This window comes from Arctopsyche grandis, chromosome 6 (assembly GCF_051622035.1).
Source record: "Arctopsyche grandis isolate Sample6627 chromosome 6, ASM5162203v2, whole genome shotgun sequence".
In the NCBI taxonomy this organism is placed as follows: Eukaryota; Metazoa; Arthropoda; class Insecta; order Trichoptera; family Hydropsychidae; genus Arctopsyche; species Arctopsyche grandis.
Genome location: NC_135360.1, coordinates 8,323,217 through 8,333,699, shown reverse-complemented (window position 1 = coordinate 8,333,699; position 10,483 = coordinate 8,323,217). Strand labels below are relative to the sequence as shown.

The following is a 10,483-nucleotide window of genomic DNA, read 5'->3' as shown; positions in this document are numbered from 1 at the left end:
CGTTGGTTGTCCTCTTACGGCTTCGGCTTTTGTTTTCTCTCTTTTTACTCTGATCATCTGTCAGTCGTGCTAGATTCTCCCGTGGGTCCGGCGCCCGGTGATCCCGGATGCAGCGTCCCTCGTAAAAGCCGGCCTCGAACAAAGCCCCGAACTCTGGCCCCGTGATTCACCCAAGCGATCACGGCGAGCGCTCATTGTCATCATAGAAGCCCTCCGAGGAGTATGGCTTCTTCCATAGTCGTGCCTCACCGACTATGTCTACCGACTATACTCGACCACGTGTTCGACCCAAGCCTCGAACACGGCGAGCTCTCAGACGCTCGTGAGACCGACCGAGAAGGTGTTGGCGTGGCTGGTCTACCCTTCCTGACCAGCCACAGCCTACTCAATCCACAGCCTCCGCCATAAAGAGACACAGGCGCCGAGAAACTCCCCGGCGCGCCATCTATTCATCAATAAAAACTAGATCATAACCGTTACTCTTTTGTTTCAATTCCCCCACCCCGCACCGTTCCAGAGCAAGCTGATCGAGACGACGACACACACACACAGCCGCTGGTCACCCATACATATACACACATTACAGCTGCTGAAGCTATCGTTCAGCCTCCAAAAATGTTGCTACAAAAACTCTGCGCGGCAGAGTTTGTTCATTGTTTGCTAAACTTCGTCTCCCTCTCCCTTGTCTCTGTGGGGAATCCCAAATTCACCAACAATCAAAACTAACTTATTAAAAATAATAAGAAATAAATAGCGTAAACCTACCGAAACTCGACCGACAAATCTTCACCCGCTAGATGCCCTTGCGAGAAACGTAAACAAACGCACCATATCAACCTTGTACTACACGCATACACACACAGCGTCTCGCGCTAAACTCGTACAAACACGCGGATCGTATGTGAACATCTGTTGGCGAGTCACACGTGCAAATGCAGGTGTCCAACGTCTGGCCGGATATCGCAGCCGGCCAAAAGCACTATAAAAGGGAGTCTGGGCAGGATAAACTTTAGTCTTCCACTATGTAAACACAACAGCAAACTCTCGCTTAAAAACAAGTGTTTGCTGTACAAATCCATCATCCGCCCACAAATCACATATGCGAGCCCCGTCTGGGCTCACACAGCCATCTCCAACAGATCAATACTCAAATTACAGACTGTCCAAAACAAATTCTTGCGTGCCGCGGGAAACTATGACTGGTACACAAGAAACACTATTATTCACAACGACCTAAGCACTGACTACCTTGACAAACACGTACACAAACTTGCCGTGAACTACTTCAAGTCTCTCGGCAAGATAGACAACCCCCTGATCAACTCCCTCAGTGAGACCAAACTCACGTTTAATCAAAGGCCCATCGACATTTTGAAGACGGGTATAGGCTAAAATTAGCATTCAGTTAAATTAAACAAATAACCACCGAACGGTCCCAAACCAGCTAACCACCCACTAACACACTAACCCCGACAGTATCCCACAGATGATGCACTAATTTTGCTTAGTGTTCTAGCCTGACAAACGTTCAACGAGCGAGCAGCCGCCAGCCCGCATTACAACATCAACGAGAGATCGATCTGATATAACACGATAGATAGATAGGTCAAGGGAGTGTCACTACCCGAGAAAACTATCGATAAAACGCAGTCACAATCATCATAAACTTTAGTCAAGCTCCAACAGCCACCACGAGTGAACAGCCAGCAGTAGGACATGCTACACCAACAACCAGTCGACATCCAGAAACCGTCTGAACATAGCCGAATGCCGAGCCAGCAACACTTAAATACAACACAACAAAATAAATACTTTATCCAAACAGACAGCAGTATTTACAAACTTGAACACAGACGAACTCGTCTATAAACCCATGGTAGACTGGTGGTGAAGAATACCTTCACAACTAGATCAGTCCCCATATCTCTCTTGACTTTCCGCCTCTCTCTTCGATGGCTCGCTTTTAGACGATACTTTTCTTAACAATGACCATTCTATGCATTCTACTTCTATCGTTGTAAACAATCCGCGACTTGTGCCGAATTGACGTTTCCGCTTCCGTTTCGCTCGCATCCACAATGGAATATATGTAAATGCGTTCGTTTGTGATCAGAGAAATGTTATGTTAAGGGTCTGACCGCACTATACGACAACCGAACGATCCTTCACTTCACAACGGTACGCGACCAAATATTGTTTGTATGAAATTGTATGAGACGTAACGCACTGCACGACAGTCGCATGACGTAGAACGTAACCTTGCGTCAAAGTTGACTTTTCGATCAACTTTGACGCAAGTGTCGTTGAGTGGGGGATTGCCTTGCGACAATTATTCTCCTTCATATCGTGACTTTGAAATAGCATGTAGCCATAATCTTTTGGGTTTTCTCGATTGTTCTTCTTCCTCGCATATCAATTATACTATAACTAGTGTTAGACCCGTTGATTTCAACGGGTGGTTTCGAAAAGGAATTGAAACTCGAATAAAAATAAAGTTAAAGATATTGAATCGACTGGTTTCGGAAAGAAATTGATGCACGAATTACGAATGACAAATTACGAAGTGATTACGCATTACGAATTACATTTTGTGTATCGCCGACGCCTCCGGCACCCCGGGGCCTTCGCCCCCGGCGCTTCCGTCGCTCCGGGGCCTTCGGCCCCAGCGCCGCCGACGCCTCCGGCGCCCGCAGCGCACCCAGCGCCCCCGATGCCTTCGGCACCCCGGGGGCTTCGCCCCCAGCGCCGCCGACGCCTCCGGCGCCCCCAATGCTTTCGGCACCCCGGGGGCTTCGCCCCCAGCGCCCCCGATGCCTCCGGCACCCCGGGGGCTTCGCCCCCAGCGCCGCCGACGCCCCCAATGCTTTCGGCACCCCGGGGGCTTCGCCCCCAGCGCCCCCGATGCCTCCGGCACCCCGGGAGCTTCGCCCTCAGCGCCGCCGACGCCTCCGGCGCCCCCAATGCCTTCGGCACCCCGGAGGCTTCGCCCCCAGCGCCCCCGATGCCTCCGGCACCCCGGGGGCTTCGCCCCCAGCGCCGCCGACGCCTCCGGCGCCCCCAGCGCCCCCAATGCCTTCGGCACCCCGGGGGCTTCGCCCCCAGCGCCCCCGATGCCTTCTGCACCCCGGGGCCTGAAAAAACTGGGAAACTGAAAAACTGAAAAAACTGAAAAAATGAAAAAACTGAAAAAATGAAAAAAATGAAAAAAACTGAAAAACTGAAAAAAATGAAAAAACTGAAAAAATGAAAAAAATGAAAAAACTGAAAAAATGAAAAATGTGAAAAAAAAAAATTTGTTCCCCATACTGGTTGATTCATCATGTTCGGCGAGAGTTAGGACACACACACACACCCACACACACACAGATTACCGTCTTTATATATATGATAGCGTCCGTTTTGTCCATTTTGCTCCGAGGTATCGAACGAATGATTGACATAATCTGTCGTTCAAGTGCGGTTTACCTAATATTGTCGCACACTTTTGTGAAGTGTAGGATCGTTCGGTTGTCGTATAGTGCGGTCGGACCTTAAAGCCACTTCTATTAAGGAAGCTTAACACATTCAGCCCGGCGCATGATTTCATACATTTGCCCATGTGGCGGCACTGTCACGCGTATCGGCACCCAATTACGCGTGACGGCATTAAATCACTTTATATAATGAGTTGTCCCTAAATCTTTAGAATTTTATAGGAATTTTAGTGTTGGGGTTCTCAATGAAGTGGAACCGTAAAATTATAGTCTGCTATAGCACTATCCGCGTGGCCACCGGTGGTACACGCCGGGTTGAACGTGTTAATTTACTTTTGAACTTAATGATTGTCGCAAGGCACTCCGCACTGCGTCAAAGTTGGTCGGAAAGTCAACTTTGTCGCACGGTGTCGTTCTACGTCATGCGGCTGTCGCGTAGTGCGTTATGTCTCATACAATTTCATACAAACAATATTTGGTCGCGTACTGTTGTGTCGGGTCGTATCGTTCGGTTGACGCATAGTGCGGTCAGACCTTTAGGCGTCATATTGTTGTCAAGTGACGATTGTCCACAGACAATCCTAAATAATTTCAGCATCAGTCGTATTTGATGCTTGGTGCTCGACGTATGTCCGATAAAAACTTCTCTGTTTGTTTATATTACTCGCAAGATGGGCAAGCATCGGTAAAAATTGCACAATGCATTCAAAAACACACAATAAACAACATGGGATACATTTTTATAAGTAAATTGATCCGATTGTATTCCGTGCGATGTAGCGTATTTATAGAGACGTACCGCGTAAAATTGACAACAATTATTTATTCCTAAGGGCCCCTCTATTCTTATTACATCTCTCTGCGTGAGATATGTAGCTTCTCCTTTGCGCAATATGGAATAGGGTTTGTATAGATTACCTCAAGACAAACTACACACATATATAAAACGCTGTTAATGGTGAACTCAAACGGTGTCAACAGCAACAGAATGGATATTTTCGATAGCAGGTTTTATTAAAACAAAAATAAGAACAAAATTACAATTTGATACTTTTAATGCTATACTGAAAATAAACGATTGCATTAAATTCATTTTTCGTCATTTCAAATATCTGAATATCCGAATAATTTGTCATTCATTAGTCGATATTCGAACTGCAGGATCGGACGAATATTTGGAATGTTTAAACTTGCTTCTCATATGTCTCATAAGTGGAGATTTTTCTACAAATGTTACAAAACAAATATCACATTTGAACGGTTTTTCTCCAGAGTGGTGTCTCATATGTCTCATAAGGTTAGATATTTGGACAAATGATTTTAATCAAACGTTACATTTGTGTGCCTTTATCCCATTATGACTTGAAAGAAAGTTTGATTTGTGAGAAAATTATCTTGAACAAATTTCAAATTTGTGCCGCTTAACCACACTATGAGTACTCATGTGTACACCAATTTCATGTTTTGACTTGAATGATTGTAAACAAATATCACATTTGAGGGGTTTTTCTCCACAGTGGCTGCCCATATGTTTCCTAAAGTTAGATTTGTGAACAAATGATTTTAAACAAATATTACACTTTTGTAGATTTATCCGTGTGATATTTCATGTGTACAACAAAGTCAGATTTGTGAGAAAATGATCTTGCACAAATTTCACATTTGTATGTCTTTACCACAATATGAGTACTCATATGTATACCGATTTCATATTTTGTTGTGAATGATTTTAAACAAATATCACATTTGAATGGTTTTTCTCCGCAGTGGCGGCTCACATGTTTCTTAAGGTTAGATTTTTGGACAAATGATTTTAAACAAACATTACATTTGTGTGCCTTTATCCCAGTATGACATTTCATGTGTACAGAAAGGCTAGATTTGTGAGAAAATAGTCTTAAACAAATTTCACATTTGTGAGGCTTTACCTCACTATGACTATTCGTATGTAAAACGGCTTCATATTTTGTCGTGAATGATTTCAAACAAATATCACATTTGAACGGTTTTTCTCCAGAGTGGTGTCTCATATGTTTCATAAGGTTAGATCTTTGGGCAAATAGTTTTAGGCAAACTTCACATTTGTGTGCCTTTACCATACTATGAGTACTCATATGTATACCTATCTCATACTTTGTCGTACATGATTTTAAACAAATATCACATTTGAACGGTTTTACTCCAGAGTGGCGCCCCATATGTTTCATAAGGTAAGATCTTTGAGCGAATGTTTTTAAACAAATTTCACATTTGAACAATTTTTCTCCAGAGTGGCATCTCATATGTTTCATAAGATTAGATTTTTGAACAAATGATTTTAAACAAACGTTACATTTGTGTGCCGCTATCCCATTATGAATACTCATATGTTTACCGAGGTACCATTTTCTAGCAAATGATTTTGAACAAATGTCACATTTGTATGGGTTTACCCCGGTAAGAGCACCCATGTGTGTGTTGAGGCTTTGTTTTACATCAAATGCCTCTTTCTGTGTCACAAGATCGTTTTTACGAACAAATGATCTGTCTTGAAAATTATATTTATGTTCCAATTCAGAATGTGTAGAGCATATTATATCTGAAGCTTTTTGTAATGGTAATTCTTCCACTAGAATGTCAATGGTATCTATCATTTCTGCTATGTTATCGTCTAAGGTAATTGTTCCTCCGTGTATCTATAAAATAAGCCAAACGCTATACAAATTTAGAGTGCGAGTAGATATCATTTCACATGTGAATTTATATTTTCGATTAAATGCATATTTCGCTTGGAGACCCATTTACTTACCTCGCCAAGGTCTGGTGAACTAGAAATGTTTAGTGGCAAATTAGCCTCCGACTCATCTTTCCATATTAAATCTTCTAACAAAACTTGCTCTGGCTTAATTTTCAAAAACTCGTCTGATCTCATCCTAGACGTTTCGTCACTTCGAACACAAGTATTTCGGAAGTTGTAGAGCAATTCCAGATTGTTGACACACGAATGGCATATCATATCTGGCAGCTGATCTTCTTTCCTAACCTGCAAATGACAAAGGTAATGAGTATATTATTATAATGGGCTAACGAGTTTGCGATAGCAATGGGTTAAGTGTAACCAACACGTAGCCGACAGCATGCCCAAATGCGTTGCACCAAACGCTGTCGATGAGGGTCGTCACAGATGGAGACGAAAGCCTCTGGTGGAGCAGAGAAGAGACAAAGTCTGCACTCCATCACTACTTCGGCAGGAAAAGCTCAAACTCTCGAAGAGAGGAGAGTGGATAATGGATGATTAGATGTAGACATTGACATTCGGAGTTCAGGGTTTTTGACATGCATGGGGTGACAGAGTTGAGTGGGGCTTGCCAATCTGGGTAACAAAATACACTTTGAACACCAGGATTACGGTGCTGTTAGATTATAGTGTGATACGCCTTTGTCTTTGTCGATTCTTCTAAGATTATCTATTTTATATTGTATGTAAATATGCATTACACTGAGCAACAAAAATCACGTTTTTTAGTTACCGGATTAAAGAATTATTTAATTCGAATATGATAATGATTTTTGTTGATTTGCTCTCGTCTATGGGATATGAGCGTTTCAAAATATGCACATTTTTTTTTGTCTTTGCAGTATTTGACTCAAAATCTAGTATTGCTGTGCTCAAAGTGAGTAAACCCAAAATTTTCAAGAATACAAGTCTTATGAAAAAAATCAGTCTTATGAAAAAAATACTAGAATAGGATTATTTTTTACGTGAAATATTGGAAGAGTTTGCCAAAAACCAAATACGTTAAATTGTTTTAAAAATGGGTGGTAAATCAACAAGCGGCCTTCATAGTCATTTTTTAATACATATTTTTGAAAATAAAACTGTGTTTGAACTGTTATTTCCTATTTTGTTTCATACTTTTTATACATTAAAGGTGCTGGGATTAGGATCCTGGGATTGAAAATTTCCTTTATGGAGGATGAACGAATGAGACGACTGGCATGTTAATGCACGTGTTTATTATATGACAGCTGAAGACAGAGTGAGTAGCGGCTCTCCGAACCCAGCCGGGTTGGTCCCCACTCGCAGGAAGGCAACCAAACTCGACCATGTCGTATAAGCGAGCCGCCACACCTTATTTCAGACTATATAAAACCATGGACTGACCTGGAACGTGTCGTACCTGTGGTAGGGGTTCTACTCGATTCTGTAACCTCGTCGTTTCACGGCCAGCTGTACGAATTGATTGGAGAGGAACTGTCGGGGGTGGCGGGGGGCCCGGTGGGGCGCCCCTTCGGTACAGTAGCCTCGATTACTATTTCAGTTCCGAATCGCGATTACTGTTTCAGTTCCGGATCTGGATTCCTGTTTCAGTTCCGATTCCCAATTTCTGTTTTAGTTCCGATTCCCATTAATTATTACTATACGTATTGTAACTTTATTTTAAATCATGTATCAATTTGTTTCCGAAACCACCCGTTGAAATTTCAACGGGCACAACACTAGTATTACATATATATTAACTAGTAGCCTGGGTGCACAAACTTATGCACTCGATAAGAAGTGAACTTTATATGTATAAATAAATTAATTAAAATGCTATCAATCGACTGGGCTCTTCTGGATTCCGGGTCCAGGTTATTTGCATACTCTGTATCCCCCTCTTGTCAGCCCTGCTCGCACCCACCCGGAAGCTACGTCCGGGGAGTGGGGGGTCGGAGCTGCCAGCCTAACCATTGGCACTGCTGCCAACTAAAGGGACGATGAGGAAGACGTAGTGTTAAAATATATTACAGTGTTGTCACCTCAATTTTGGAACAACGGGTTTCCAATTTTTTTCAAGTTATATATAAATATATTATATTTATATATATTTCGAAAAAAGGTATTGTCTTTTTACCTGCTATGTAATCGACTGCGACTGTTCAGACTATGTCTGATGATCGGCTTTCGTGGCCTTACGACCCACGATTTGGCCGATATATTTTTGTGCTGGCCACCCTGAGACAGTGGTTGGCACACAAACCGACAGTTGTCGATAGCGGTTTGGCGCGTAAACACCCCGGTGTTTACGGGGCCCACCTCTCCACCGAAATCACCAGCTAAAGGCTGGTGAGGGTTGTGACGATACTTGGAGACCAGCTCCAGTATCCGTCCGGTGTGCACCAGAGGAAGCTTGGTCTGTCTTCGTCCAGAAGGCAGACAACTGAGCTACGCGTGGCTAACCTCAAAAGGCACGCGTGGTTACTTTGTTTACTCCCCCCCCCCTGTCCCCCCCTGCTTGATCTCTGTATATATATATATATAAAATACAGTCACCATACAAACAGGATTACAACCTGTTTTCATTATTATACAATTTCCCGCCTTTGTCCTGTATCACACTCACTTACGCACCCTGTACGAGAGAGAGCGAGATATACATCGAGCCGAGCCGACATCAGCAGAGACCAGACCACCGACGACGAAGGAAGGCACCTTGAGGAAACCAGTCCCGCCCAAGCTTACCACTAGCTATCTCACAAAACCGACTTCGGGGGTGCTCTCGAGTTGAACATCCCTGGAGTCTGTACAGCGACCTTTTCGAAGTTATAGCCGTCGAAAACAATTTACAAGATTTGTATAATTTTTGACAAAAATTATATGCACTTTTAGATTTCTGACGGGTTTCCGCAAATATTTGATTTTTAACAACGGATTTCTGGAAACCCATGGAAACCATTAGGGTGAATATGTAATATATCGACAGTTAAAAAATAGAAATATAAATGGATTATGGGGCGTATTGGGGTGAAACGACGGATATGTTAAGGCACGACTGTTTAAACTGATGGGCGGGAAGAAAGTAAAGTAGCAACTGCTAACTTGGCCGAGTTGGTCTTAACTCGCAGGATGGTGACCGAAAATCGACCACGTCGTATAGCCGCCACAACGGTCTCCCTCACGGGACCCCCGCTCAGTGGCGGATACATATGGGGGGTGTGGGGGGTGCGCCCCCCCCCCTTGCGGAGCCGTCAAAAATATTTATCATTTAAAATTCAACATACTTTTGCCCTCACAACTACTGAAACATGCCGGTAATGATCTGGCACATAAATTGAACCAGTGCTTAACTGAACTATCGTTCTTTGAAGGAGAATTACCCTTTGTGATTAAAAAGAGACTAATGGAAGACATTCTTCAATACAAGAAAATGAGCATAAACGCTCTTAATAATCCTGATTATGTTATGCAAGCCTTGTCTGTTTGTCCTAGATCTGACTATCCTACTTTGCACACGCTGTACAAAATATTTGCTTGTCTACCTGTATCTATTGCTACAGTAGAAATAAGTTTTTCAACATTGCGGCGTACAAAGACATGGCTGAGGTCGACAATGAAGGAGGATCGACTTAATGGCTTAGCTCTGTTAAACACTCACCTTGAAATTGATTGTCCTATTGACGATGTAATTATCCAATTTACCAGGAAGAATAGGCGCAGAGAATTCATCATTTAAGGATGAGAACCACAATTGTAACTTTTTTATATCATAAGATGGCATTGTCTTGTACATATATGTGTATAATCAGTTTAAATAAAACTTTCTTAAACTTTGCATGTGACTTGATTATTTTTTTATTACGATACAAGTAAAGGTAGCTCAAAATATCTTTAGCGCCAGTATCCGTGACGAGCCTGAATGTGAAATTACCGAAAACTCAAATATCGGAAGGCAAAGATCGAAAATCTAAAGATTAAAAAAAAGGGTGCATGGTAAACGGTACATACTCACCTAATTTGCGTGAGCAGGATACAACAGGAACAAGAGGAATAGGTTTTTCCTTCCGTATTAATGTGTGCGCGCAGAATACGGGAAGAAAAGCCTGTTTCTCTTGTTCTTGTTGTATCCTGCTCGCGCAAATTAAGTGAGTATGTACCATAGATGTATAATACATAGATCCGCCCTCACGGTTTATTACTGGTCTCCTTTTTGGCGCATGCACACTTTTCTCTCAGTAGGTTAGTAGCTTCTAAGTAGGAAAGGTCGATT

At 42.7% G+C, this 10,483-nt stretch overlaps 2 protein-coding genes across 2 annotated transcripts; one reads left to right on the top strand and one right to left on the bottom strand.

The window, feature by feature from the left end:
* The first annotated feature begins 1,154 nt into the window (after positions 1 to 1,154).
* On the top strand, positions 1,155 to 4,564 carry LOC143913110 (uncharacterized). The gene is made up of 2 exons (XM_077432715.1): positions 1,155 to 2,430; positions 3,392 to 4,564. Exon 2 carries the CDS (start codon positions 3,719 to 3,721, stop codon positions 4,082 to 4,084), a length of 366 nt encoding a protein of 121 aa, XP_077288841.1. The 5' UTR covers positions 1,155 to 2,430; positions 3,392 to 3,718; the 3' UTR covers positions 4,085 to 4,564.
* Positions 4,505 to 6,913, bottom strand: LOC143913098 (uncharacterized). Its single transcript, XM_077432700.1, has 3 exons — positions 6,576 to 6,913; positions 6,262 to 6,495; positions 4,505 to 6,148 (listed from the first exon to the last, which is right to left on the bottom strand). The coding sequence occupies exons 1-3, from the start codon at positions 6,687 to 6,689 to the stop codon at positions 5,048 to 5,050; spliced, it is 1,449 nt and encodes a 482-aa protein (XP_077288826.1). The 5' UTR covers positions 6,690 to 6,913; the 3' UTR covers positions 4,505 to 5,047.
* Positions 6,914 to 10,483: the final 3,570 nt, after the last annotated feature.

Coding starts and splice junctions, on each gene's coding strand:
- LOC143913110 (XM_077432715.1), top strand. CDS start 3,719: ATGAAGTGGAACCGTAAAATTATAGTCTGCTATAGCACTATCCGCGTG.
- LOC143913098 (XM_077432700.1), bottom strand. CDS start 6,689: ATGGAGTGCAGACTTTGTCTCTTCTCTGCTCCACCAGAGGCTTTCGTC. Junction 6,496..6,575: donor GGGCATGCTGTCGGCTACGT/GTTGGTTACACT, acceptor TGTCATTTGCAG/GTTAGGAAAGAAGATCAGCT. Junction 6,149..6,261: donor GTTCACCAGACCTTGGCGAG/GTAAGTAAATGG, acceptor CTTATTTTATAG/ATACACGGAGGAACAATTAC.